General features: G+C 40.4%; 1 protein-coding gene across 2 annotated transcripts in view; it reads right to left on the bottom strand.

Moving 5' to 3' along the window:
• Positions 1–2,937: 2,937 nt before the first annotated feature.
• The window catches only part of LOC132393373 (immunoglobulin-like domain-containing receptor 1), a 56,322-nt gene continuing 45,705 nt past the window's right edge, over positions 2,938–13,554 (bottom strand). For both annotated transcript variants that reach the window (XM_059968498.1, XM_059968497.1), the window contains exons 5-8: positions 12,085–12,231; positions 9,522–9,656; positions 5,941–6,806; positions 2,938–3,544 (exon numbers count right to left, since the gene is read on the bottom strand). In XM_059968498.1, coding sequence (XP_059824481.1) covers positions 3,503–3,544; positions 5,941–6,806; positions 9,522–9,656; positions 12,085–12,231 — 1,190 coding nt within the window. In that variant the 3' untranslated portion in view covers positions 2,938–3,502. The remainder of the gene's footprint in view (positions 3,545–5,940; positions 6,807–9,521; positions 9,657–12,084; positions 12,232–13,554) is intronic.

Raw genomic sequence — 13,554 nt, 5'->3', positions numbered from 1 at the left:
GTCAGGCCAATTTAAAAAAAAATATTTCAGTGGTTAACTTTTAATCTTAACTCTAGAATATAGAGGCCAAGGCTACTCAAACTTGTACCAAATCTACCTTCCTAGAAACAAATCCAATGTATATTCAAGCAACACACACAAAATGCTGGTGGAATGCAGCAGGACAGGCAGCATCTATAGGAAGAAGCAATGTTGACGTTTCGGGCCAAAACCCTTCGTCAGTGTATATTCATTGCAGTTTTTCCAGGAGTATCAGCCTTTGGGATCAAGAGACCAAAACTTTACGCAATACACTAGGTGTCTGAACATTGCCCTGTGTAATGTGCACAGATTTTAGTAATGAAAGCCAACATGCCATTTGCTGTCTTAATTAATGCACCTGCAATTTGGCTTTCAATGACCTGTGCACAAGGATACCCTTACTCCATTTGAATACTAACACCTACCAATCCCTCTATTTAAAAACAACTCTGCTCAAATGGATAACCTCACGTTTCTCTTTAACTGCGATGTTGTTGCATATTTTTGCAAAGCCTCCTTGCAGCCTCATCGCTACTAGTTCTCTACAAATCTATTCAGAACTTTTATACTTTGTATGAGATTTAGTATTTTCCTTTTCAAATTTACATGGGCTCATATTTTATCATCCAATGTCACATTCACTTCTTATTTCCATGGGAAATAGAAAAGGGAAATGGTTATTAAATTACTGCTGTGTCTCTTGTCAGATGTGGCATATCACTTAATATCTTCATTAAGTTTTGCATCTTTAATTTTTTTTGTTCCTTGATGATTTCATTTGATTTTTTAATTTTAATATCCCAATCTGTTCCTTGACTGTCTGCTGTCCATGTACTCATATTCCCTCAGTTCCTTACTCAGCTGTGGGGTCACTTGTTATGTAATATACTCTCCTGTCAGTAGGATCTCCTTCATGTGTTCCATTGGACACCAAATGTTTCCCATAAGTGATCTGCATGTTTGTTATGCTGCTGATGTTGCCCATTTTATTTTCCTGTGCTCAGACCCACATTTTTTTCTCCAATATATTTTTTTGAATGCACATCTTTTTGAAACTTTTTTTTCCATGAGGCGATGCAGCATGGCAGCAGCGGCCTTTCAGACCTGGCGTTACTTTAATTTAATTTTCTATTTTTAAGTTTAATACACAATTTTCCGTGTGCTGTGTCTCTCTGTGGCTGACGTGAGAAGAACCCTGTGCAGGGTCAACCCACGGAAGGCTGCTGGACCAGACAACATCTCTGGTAGAGTTCTTAGAGGAGGTGCAGACCAGCTAGCAGATGTTCTCACTGACATCTTCAACATCTCCCTGAGCAGCGCCACCATTCCAATGTGCTTCAAGGCCGCCACCATTGTCCCCGTGCCGAAGAAGTCTTCAGTGTCCTGCCTAAATGACTACCGTCCCGTTGCACTCACATCCATCATCATGAAGTGTTTCAAGAGACTCGTCATGAGGCATATCAAGACCCTGCTGCCCCCCTTCACTGGACCCTCTGCAGTTTGCATACCGTCCCAACTGCTCAACAGATGATGCCATTGCCACCACCCTCCACCTGGCCCTACCCACCTGGACAAAAAAAAACACATACGTTCGGATGCTGTTCATAGACTTTAGTTCAGCATTCAACAGAATCATCCCTCAGAAACTGATTGGAAAGCTGAGCCTACTGGGCCTGAACACCTCCCTCTGCAACTGGATCCTAGACTTCCTGACTGGGAGACCTCAGTCAGTCTGGATCGAGAGCAACATCTCCAACACCATCACACTGAGCACGGGGGCTCCCCAGGGTTGTGTGCTCAGTCCACTGCTGTTCACTCTGCTGACCCACAACTGTGCTGCAACACACAGCTCGAACCATATCATCAAGTTCGCCAATGACACCATCATGGTGGGTCTCATCAGCAAGAACGACGAGTCAGCTTACAGAGAGGAAGTGCAGTGGCTAACGGACTGGTGCAGAGCCAACAACCTGTCTCTGAATGTGAACAAAAGAGATGGTTGTTGACTTCAGGAGGGCACAGAGCAACCACTCCCCGCTGAACACTGTTGGCTCCTTGGTAGAGATTGTAAAGAGCACCAAATTTCTTGGTGTTCACCTGACGGAGAATCTCACCTGGTCCCTCAACACCAGCTCCATAGCAAAGAAAGCCCAGCAGCGTCTCTACTTTTTGAGAAGGCTGAGGGAAGTCCATCTCTTACCCCCCCATCCTCATCACATTCTACAGGGGTTGTATTGAAAGCGTCCTGAGCAACTGCATCACTGCCTGGTTCGGAAATTGCACCATCTCGGATCGCAAGACCCTGCAACATATAGTGAGGTCAGCTGAGAAGATCATCAGGGTCTCTCTTCCCACCATCACGGACATTTACACTACATGCTGCATACACAAAGGAAACAGCATTATGAAGGACCCCACGCACCCCCATACAATCTCTTCTCCCTCCTGCCATCTGGGAAAAGGCTCTGAAGCATTCAGGCTCTTAGGACCAGACTATATAACAGTTTCTTCCCCCGAGCTATCAGACTCGAAGCCTGGACTGACACCTTGCCCTACTGTCCTATTTATTATTTAATGTAATGCCTGCACTGTTTTTGTGCACTTTATGCAATCCAGTGTAGGTCTGTAGTCTAGTACAGCCTTCTCTGTGTTTTTTTATTACATAGTTCAGTCTAGTTTTTGTACTGTGTCATGTAACACCATGGTCCTGAAAAACATTGTCTCATTTTTACTATGCACTGTACCAGCAGTTATGGTCGAAATGACAATAAAAGTTGACTTGACTTGATACACTAAAATGTTGATTTCCTGTCCTGACTGTTGTGCAGTCATTTCTGAGCATTTCTGCATCTGAGTCCTCCACACACAATTGCTTTCAGCTGTCTTGTTTTATGCATTGCTGCACAGATAAAGGAATGCAAGAGAAGAATAATTTTAATTTATTTCAATGTATAGATTATTTATATTAAACAATATCAAAATATGAATGATTAGAATAACTACATACTAATTTGAAACAATTAGCTATTTTGAAATTGGAAAAGTCATCAATATAATTGTTTATAATACAGTTGACATTTTATGCCATTGCCAATTTACAATCATAATGAGATGAGATTTTTGATAGATTTTAAAGCTACAAAATAACAAGTAGTCTCAATGAATATTTCCTCGAACAGGAAACCACTTACTGTCTGGACTAGAAGAAAACCCAGGTATAGATGAGATGGCTGCCAATTCCCCATTAGGTGTACATATTATTAAAAAAACTAAGTTATCCACCAACGTCCAATTGCACTTTGTCTACTCCAAAGACAATCATAATGAACAGTTCCTGTTGTGAAGTTATCGATCTCAAGCACAGCTTGAATATTCATTTTGGAGCTTTTCTTATGTTACGTAAAAGCCATGATGAAAAGATAACAGGGGTCACCATCTATATACTTCAGCATAACCAACATATCAATTGTGGAAATCTCCATCATATCACAATACTTCTCCCACTCCGAGAACTGCCACATCCCTATCAAAAAGATAAAGATTTGTTTTAATTTAATTCTTTTTCTAAACTGTAATGCAATTTTTTAGAAATAACTTTTCAGAAGAGGGAAACTATTAACAAGGGGAAAAACAAATTACAGGAGAGTTAGTATAAAATAGCATTTCAAATTTCAGTATTCGTAAAAGAAAACTTTAAGTGCCAAACTAGTATCATTACACTGAGTCTGGAATTTTATTAAATCAGAGAAATTGTTATGTCTGGTTCATTTGTATTATAGTTAGAGTGCAAGAATTCTTACAAGCAGAGCTATAATAGTGCTAGAGAGCAGCTTCTTCGAACTCATCCATGGGAAGAGTTGAATTTCTGCATTTAATGTCTTTTTTTTTCCTCATCAAGGTGGATGGGGTTCTGTCAGCGCCTTTGACCTGCAGCTGCACTCAAAGCTGCAGTTCTTTGTGGTGATGGGACCTGCTCCCAGGGCTCACCGACCAGTCATTTTTGATAACACAAGGGTGCGGCCTAGAAGACAAATGCGTCTTCAGGGTTCTGAGGCTTCGCAGCCCTGTGGACAAGCAGACCCCTGGCTGCTGCCGCTGACTGAAGCATTGTGGGAGAAAATGGAATATTGGAAGCAGCTGTTGAAGGTCTTTGTTCTCGGCAAACCTCTCTCTCTCTCTGTCTCATTGGTGGGGGAAGAGTTTGCTGCCAACTCTCGAGTTGGAGAACTCGTAAAAAGCGACATGGCACACTTTAACACTGGAAATTAGTGATTGTTTTTGTTGGTCTCCCCTCTCACTGTGTGACACCTATCTGCACCTTTATTAGGAACAGAGAGCCTGTGGCACGGGAAATTGGTTGGGTGAACGATCAGTTTTTCTGGACTGGAGATCACGGTCCCTGTTGGGGGCTCTGCTATTGCTTGTTTGGTGGTGGTGATGGGTGCTAATGCTTTTTTTGCTGAATAAGCGGGGAGGGGGAGGGTTTATGCTTTGCTGTTGCTTGTGCATGGGAGGACAGAAGGGGGCATTGGGGTTTTGACGTTTTTACTGTCACACATTCTTTGCGGCACCCTTCTGTTTTCGTGGATGTCTGTGAAGAACAAGAATTTCAGGTTGTATATTGTATACATTCTCTTATATTAAACAGAACTATTGAAATTACTGATAATGTTCTGCTCAAATTCTGCACCTAGCAGAGTCATAAATATGAGCTTTTAGGAAGATGGGCACTTACATTTTGCACTTAAAGACCCAAGCTCTAGGTCAAACTGTACAAATCCTAGAAAGGTAGTTCCATAAAAAAACAGGTGGGAAGATCCTCATTATAGTGAGCTCATCTCCAACTGCCACACCTGCAGAAGTCAGAGACCAACACAACTGACCTCGCCCCACTGTTTGATTACCACCAAGTTCAGCAACAAAACACAAATGTCCTGAGCTCAGGGAATAACAGATATTTTATATCCTGCTTCTCAGCCTTTTACAGTTCATTTGATTGGGGTTTACCAGCCTTAAATAAATCAGTCAGTACAGTTAAGTGCTTTATTTAGTTTGGTTAGTCTTTATATTTTTAATTAATTTCTAGTACTAGTAGGGGAAAGTATACAGTTAATGGCAGGAGCCTTCACAGCACTTATGCAGGGAGGGATCTTGGGGTTCATAGCTTCCTGAAAGTTGCATCACAAGTAGATAGAGTGGTGAAGAAAGTATGGCACGTTTGCCTTCATCAGTCATGCCTCGAGTACAGAGTCAGGAAGTTTTGTTACAGAACTTCTGTTAGGCTGCACTTGGAATATTATATGCAGTTGTGTTTGCCTCATTACAGGGATGATGTGGAAGCTTTGGAGAGGGTGCAAAGAGGTTTACCAGAATGCGCTCTAGAGAGTATTAGCTTAAAGCAGGGATTCGACAAACTTGTTTTTTTACAGTGGAGAGTCTGATATAAGTTTACGACATTCTGAGAGGCATCAATAGGGTAGATGGTCTGAATCTCCGAATAGAATTGTCAAATATAAGAGGGTATAGCTTTAAGAAGAGGGGGAAAGTTTAAAGGAGTTCATTTTACTCATACACTGTCAGGGGTGGTGGTGGCGGAAGATAATGGTGGTGTTTGAGGGGCTTTTAGATAGGTACATGAATATTCAGGAACGACGGGAATATGGGCAGAAGGGATTAGTTTAATTTGGCATCATGTTTGGCACAGACATGGGCCTGAGAACCTATCCTGCACTAGAATTTTATGTTCTACATTATACTTTTAAGATATTAACTTATTTTCTTACTATGATCATATGACTTAAATATGACCATCAAATATATAAAGTGCCAGAATCTGTTACATATAGGGTATAAGGAAAGTTTGTAAAACTGCACTAAGATAGAAAAGACTGCAAAAGATATATTTTAATACAAACTTACTGAGAGATGTCCAATATTCGATCTGCGTGTACTACTTTCTTGTGATGCCCCATCTACTGAATGATAGCTCGGTGGCTTTTCATGATATTTAAATGGCTTTTTCAGAGATTCCAGCCAATCTGCCATTCGATCATCTTGCCGAGTTCTGTTTCGTTGAGAACGGCTTTCGAAATCATCCAGGGAACTCCATGATCCTCGACGCCTTTCACGAGGTGGAGGGGAGTAACTTCGGTCTCTGCGTCTATGCCTTCGTTCAGGTGAGTAGTCTCTATTGCTCCTCCGATGTGATCGCCTATCCTCCTCATAACCTTTTCTGCCATTCCTCTGATTTGAACTGCTGTGCCTTGATCTATCATAATCTGAATCATCATCACTATAATCTCCGTGACTTCGTTCTCTTGGAGGAAACTGTCGTCCACCTTCATAATCACCTCTCCTGTTCCCTGGATATCGGTTAGACCTTCTGTCTTGTGAGCTCCGACTTGACCTTGATCCTCCCTGATTCCTTTGATTTCCACGAAACTCCGATTCCAAAATGTCCTCATGGCTTCTCGTCCTTCTTTGATAATTCCTTCGGGATGAGTTGCTGGTCTGTTGTGATGAGGGAAGGCTTGTTTCACGGATTGTCTCCAGTATTGGGGGCAGATGGATAACACGGCGATCTACCTCTCTAACTCCAATTTCATTGAGTGATGAAAGCACACTGGGAGGTGGGCTACCACTTGTGCGGATTCCATTTTGTAGAGGTTGTACGGTGTTCAGGTTCTTCACTTCATTCTCTATGTAGTCCAGCATCCTAACAGAAGAGTGTGGGTGTGTACTGTAAGGAATCATCGTCAGAGGTATACTGTTCTTTGTGGAAAAATCTACACAATGGAAAAAAGTGGAAAATTTACATCTTTGCATCAATGCTTCAAAGTACTTTCAGACACACACCAATTCCATTAAGTAGTCTTTTACATGTTATAAATAAAGACAAAAATATATAGAAAAAATGTTCAATTAAACAACCACTCAGTTTTGATGCTAAAATATTTTCAGGAAAACTATCCAACAGTGCAGAAGGGAGATGAGGGAAAATATCAGAATTGGTAAAGTCTCCAAAGGGGGAAGAGATGTAGCTAATGTAGGTGTCATTGTTTGTGTATGGTTGCATCAAGCTATGCTTAGGGCCTGGGTGTACAAACACAGTGTTGACTATTGCTGAGATTCCCCATGTTGTGAAGGATGGGCCTGGCCTTGTTACCACAGAATATCCATTCACTTCAACCATGCCACACCACCTGACACTCAGAAAAGTTTCCACCAATCACAAGTTAATCAGGTAATGATCAGCATGGTACATCTCTTAGAGAAGAAACCCTAGGTCCTGTTAGATGGTTCCATGAACAATCTGTCAGCCATTTGGCAAAATTTTCAGTGATAAGACCTCTCAAGCAAAAGCCATTTTCTCATTGGCTGGTGGTGAGAGGGGACCCCTGAATCATACCTCAATCCCAACTGCACATTATGGTGAAGGTGGCTACAGTGCAGATGTGACCCCATCCACCTCCTTGTTGACTGTGCATGCCCCAAGGAGGTCTGGAAAAGGATACAGTGATTGTTGCCAAGGTTCACATTGAGCAGCTTTATGAGCTGTTCTCAGGAGTATACATCACCAGCTGCTATAGAATTGACAACTCTGTGAAACATGTTGGGTCATTGAGTACAGAGCTATCTGCAAAAAAATACTGCCAACTGATTCTTTTCAAGTTGCAGGACCATGCACTGAGGAATGCACGAATGTGAGTGCAGCCTAAACAGAAGCTCCACACAGACCACAGTCTGGGGTACTCCTGCCACTGGACACGGAAGGGCTGTGACTCTCAAATGTTTCTCCAATGGAATTAAAAATCAGTGACATTGACATATTGTAAATGCTGCAAGCGAATGCAGGCTTATCATCTGTACACCATGAAAACTGTACCATCGATTGCCAGACATTGTCGCTCAGGTCTTGGAGTACATATGTTTTTTTCTGAGTGAATACTCTTCTTTCCTTGCTAATTTTGAATTACATTACTTGCTTTTTTGCATGGTGCTTGCTATTTTGAATGGCTTGCACCTTGGCCCCAGATGAACAGTCTTATTCAACTGTATCCATGTAAGGTTTGAATGATAATTAAACTTGATTTGATTTGAAATAATGCCATGAGATGAATATATAACTTTTTTTTTATGAATTGAAAAAGACCAGCATTGTTACACATTGCTGATGCAATGTTTAGGAAAGCCAAAAATTATGCCACCTTGACAATGTAAGTATCATAAGAAAAGTCAAGCATTGCCTCAGCATTGTCAAGGACCCATCCCATCTGTCCGACAATCTCTTTAACATCCTACCGTCAGACAGAAGGTACAGCAGCATAAGATCAAGGACTTTGTTAGGCTGGGTAACAGCTTCCTCCCCCCAGGTTGTGAGACTTCTGAATACACTATGACCATCCAGTACACATTATTTATGACAAAACCAGTAGCATTATACTGTCGTATTCTTAACTATATGTGCATATGCACTTTATGTCAATTTGTACACAGAGAAATTTTGTAATTATCTATTAATATTATTGTGTTAATACGTTTTATGTGCTGTATGTGAAATATGAACTGTGTTTTGCATCTTGGTCCCAGAGGAATGTTATTTCATTGAGCTGGATACATGTATATGATTGAATGACAAAATAAACTTGATCAAGCACAACTATTTACTCATTGCTGTAAATGAAAACAATGCTGCAAATCATACAATTACAAGTTTATGAACAAGGTCTATTTTGTGGAACTAAAATCCCAGTTAGTGCAGACACTTAGATCAAGACCTCCTTGTATATTCAAGTTGTTGCTATCTTCTGCTTTGATCTATTTGCAGTCTACAGATTGATAAGTACTTGTGAGCACTTTCTTCTGGCTTCACCACCAAGTTCAAGAACAATTATTACGCCTCAGCCATCAAGTTCATGAACAGAAGGAGAAAACTACACCTATTTGTCCCATCACTGAAATGGTCTGACAATCAATGATCAAAATTTAAAGACTCTTCATCTCATGTTCTCATTATTTATTGCTATTTACTTATATTTGCATTTGAATAGTTTGTTGCTTTCTGCACTCTGGTTGATCTTTCATTGATCCTGTTGTAGTCACGATTCTATAGATTTGCTGAATATTGCTGCAGGAAAATGAATCTCAGGGTTGTATATGGAGACATGTATGTACTTTGATAATAAAATCTAATTTGTACTTTATACTAAAGAAAAGTTGATGTTATACTGATCTACTGCAAGTGATGTAAGCAAATCATTAACACAGCAATTAATGGTTTTGCCTATCAGCTCCAGAGACCACGGCTCGACCCATTGCTCAAGTGTTAATGGTGCGGAGTTTGCAAGTTTCCTCCTGGAAATCCAAAGACAATGCCAACTTCAATTTTGACCCATAATAAACTGAGATGGCACTGAAGTCACTGATGCATATGTTATCGTGAGCTATTTTTGTCTCAACAGTCCAAACATACACTGGTGAATTAATATTAAACTACATACCTCTTTGTGATGGCCCATTCATGTAGAAAGAGTTTAAATGTGAATTCCTTTCTTCTTCACTATACATAGGCCCTTTGTACATCCAAGGTATTAGTCCATGCTTTGCCTGCTTGACAAATTCATGCCTCGCAAGAGCTAAGATTTAAAAAAATACATCGCCAGTTAACAAATTGTTTCTACATAATTGAATTATACAGCAGCAGCTTATAGATGGAATTACTACCATGTATATAATAGGATGCAAGCTACTATTTGATGGGATTTCATTTGGTTGCCAGTCATTGTTGCTATCATTTCTACTATATTTCACAACCGAAAACAACAATGCCCATTAATTAATAGGGAGAGTTAGCAAACAGTTCACTTGTATTTTAAAACAACAGATATACGAGTTATGCAGGCTAAGATGCTACATATTTCAAAATTTAGTTTTGTGCCACTGATATAACAATTTGAAGACTGTTAAACACACATGCACTTTCATGTTCCCAAATACTTCAAACTTAGGAAGATTTAATGGTGTAATATATATTGTGTGCATCTAATTTCAGTCTATTTCCTGGACGTTTCCCAGTTTTGCTGGTGCGTTTCATCTCCTCACACTTGTTCTGCAAATTGAGTAAATCCACAGAAAGCAGATGAATTTGCAAAGCTTTATAAATAAGTATACAAGTGGTTTTACATTATTTGCTCATTTTTCTGCTTCAATGGAATCAACCCCATTTATTGTAAATGCACCATACACCTAAAGGCAGAAATCTGACTCCCAGAATTGCAGGATGTTTTCATGCTTCCTGCTTGTTAATCAACTGGCCTATCAGAACAGAATTCATTCTCCATGTTCCAAAGCAGAACCAAGGCACTAGGAAAAATATTATCCTAGCTTTGTAAATTTACACAATTACCATTGTTATGCATACAAGTAAGTGGCTCCATAAATCCTGCATTGCATACTCCTTTGGGATTAAGTTTCAAAATAAATACACCATGCGCTAACTGCACAGTACATGTTCATTTGAAAGCAGTGGGGCTTTTTGAATTGTATAGATACAAAGATAATGTCTGGATATAAGGATCAAAACCTGTGTCCAAATATCAATCAAAATAATGCTAACTATAGTTTGTCTACGTATTTTCAATGGAGACAAAGATGATGTGCAAGTCAATTCAGTTACACAATTCATTGTCATGCACCTTAAATATGGGTTACATTAAGTGATTAGGATCCAGAGAACTGATGAATATATCAGACAAAGGAAAACCCATCAAATTCCTCTTAACTATTCAAGAATTATAAAAGAAAATATGAAAATCAGTATGAAGAAAACAATAGATCTTTACAGAAAATGAACTATAATACTAATGTCTTCTCACAATAAAAAAGGTAGGCTCATCTTTTTTAATTCTATATAAAATGAGTTAATTTGTGACAACTCCCTGGATTCTCCCAGCCACATTTTAAGAAAAAATAAAAGTGTAACTTCTGGTAGATGGAGTTCAACCCAGGTAAGTGAGAGGTGGTTCATTTTGGTAGGTCAAATATGATGGCAGAATATAGTATTAGACTCTTGGCAGTATGGAGGATCAAGAGATCTTGGGGTCTGAGTCCATAGGAAACTCAAAGCTGCTGCACAGGTTGACTCTGTGGTTAAGAAGGCATACAGTCCATCCGCCTTCATCAACCGTGGGATTGAGTTTAAGAGCCGAGAGGAAATGTTACAGTCAGGCCCCACTTGGAGTACTGTGCTCAGTTCTGGTCACCTCACTACAGGAAGGATGTGGAAACTATAGAAAGGGTGCAGAGGAGATTTACAAGGATGTTGCCTGGATTGGGCAACATGCCTTATGAGAATAAGTTGTGTGAGCTCAGCCTTTTCCCCTTGTAGCGATGGAGGATGAGAGGTGACCTGACAGTGGCGTATAAGGTGATAAGAGGCATTGATCGTGTGGATAATCAGAGGCTTTATCCCAGGGCTGAAATAGCTAACATGAGAGGGCATTGTTTTCAGGTGCTTGGAAGTAGGTACAGAGGAGATGTCAGGGGTAAGCTTTTTTTTCTTACGCAGAGATTAGTGAGTGCGTGGAATGGGCTGCCAGCAATGGTGGAGGAGGCAAATATGATAGGGTCTTTTAAGAGACTCCTGGATAGGTACCGTACATGGAGCATAGAAAAATAGAGGGCTATGGGTAACCTTTGGTAATTGCTAGGTAAGTACATGTTTGGCACATCATTGTGGGCCAAACAGCCTATATTGTGCACAAGTTTTCTACGTTTCTATGTTTTCCTGGTTTCTAATGATGTAACAATGTACATTAATATCAGCATAAGGTCTGTACACAACTAAAATACTGATATGATGTATGCAGATCTTGGAATATCCCTGCATCTCACTCATGGAAGAATGAGATCCCTGTGTCAATTAATCAGCACATGTTCATAACTTGTTCATAACATCATATGCTCATTAGAAATCCCTCCCTTATTAACCATATTATCCAACTACTGTTGTATGAGAAAGAGTAGAAAGATAACCCACAGAAAAATAATAAATAGTAGATTTACCTTTCTCTGGACAACAGCAACGTTTTGGGCAGCAAATGCACCGAACATAGCAACAGCATCGTTGTGGGCAGCATTGACACCAACAGATACTTATCAATATGAATAACAGTAAAAAACCCATGATAATAAGTATCACTGTCAGCCAATCTGAAAAAGAAGATGGAAATAACAGTCTTTTTTCCAATAAAGCACTTTGGGCATTGTTTGTGGGAAGTAATTCTCACTAATGAACAGCCCCAGCATAAAAGGCACAAGCAAATCAAAGCACAATCCAAGTAGAGACTAATGGCATAATACGATGATCCCAGTGAACTGAATATGCAGTATCTTTTTATTACCTCAGAGACACCATTATAGAGCCTTTATTTCTCCCATTCGGATGATAAACAGGTGACACAGCTGCACAGTTAGTAGACCCACTGCCTTGCAGTAAGATCTGTGCTCAATCTGGACCTTGGGTGCTGTGTGTCTGGAGTTTGCATGTTCTTCCAGTGACCTTGTGAATTTCCTGTGGAAGCTGCGGTTTACTTCCACATTTTAAATACATGCAGATTGGTGGGTAAACTGGCCATTGTAAATGGCCCCTGTTGTATATGTAACACTCGCTTTGCCTAGTTGCTTACTAGAGGGGGTGATAACCCCCTGCCCGGCCAAACTTAAGAAATCCCATTTGGGTGGATGCTGCACCATGTGTCCTCTGTTACAAATCAGTACTCTGAAATAACAAACAGTACACAAGATGTGATTAAATGACTAAGCTTTATAACTCTTGCTTTGATTATATAGTTAGTAGAGAAACAAAATATAAAAGAAAAAGGACCCAGATCATAAGATTTAATAATAAACAGTCTGTGGACAAAAGCTGGAGCTCACGGTTTCCCCTTCACCAATCCTCCTTCAATCGTTGCTGACCCTCAGACCCTCACTCCGAGTCCACCCCGTCTGGTGGTCTACCAGATCTCTCCATTTGCATCTTCTCTCTTCATCTCTCCTCGACCAAAGACCACGAGAAAACCCGGCTCCCAGACACACAAGAAAGAACAACATTTCCTTATTGGCTAACCCCTGCATTCTAGCCATCTCTGTTATCTCTAGCCAAAACCCAAACATTGCTACTACAGAGAAACCATTACCTCAGCAGTGAACAATACAGAAAAGCCATTACATTAGCCTTAGCCGTGACACATTACAAAGAAGCCATTATATTCTCCCCCCATCAAATTTAGTCATGCCCTCATGACGTTGAGATAATTCACCAACGCTTCCTGCAAAACACAAAGCTCAATCCTGGTGCAAAAGGCAGTGACATAGCTCCCCAAAACAGTAGAGATCATGCTCTGTTCCCCAGGCACTATCTAGGCCAACCTATCCGGTGGTTTCCTAATTCTGAGGCATCCGTACCTCCTCACCTAACTTTTCAGGCTCAGCCGCTACTGGGGATACTTTGGGTCTACTTGACGAATCCTCCCT

The sequence above is a fragment of the Hypanus sabinus genome, chromosome 4, assembly GCF_030144855.1.
Source record: "Hypanus sabinus isolate sHypSab1 chromosome 4, sHypSab1.hap1, whole genome shotgun sequence".
Lineage (NCBI taxonomy): Eukaryota > Metazoa > Chordata > Chondrichthyes > Myliobatiformes > Dasyatidae > Hypanus > Hypanus sabinus.
Note: the sequence above shows the minus strand (reverse complement) of the source record. Positions and strands in the feature narration are given on the sequence as shown.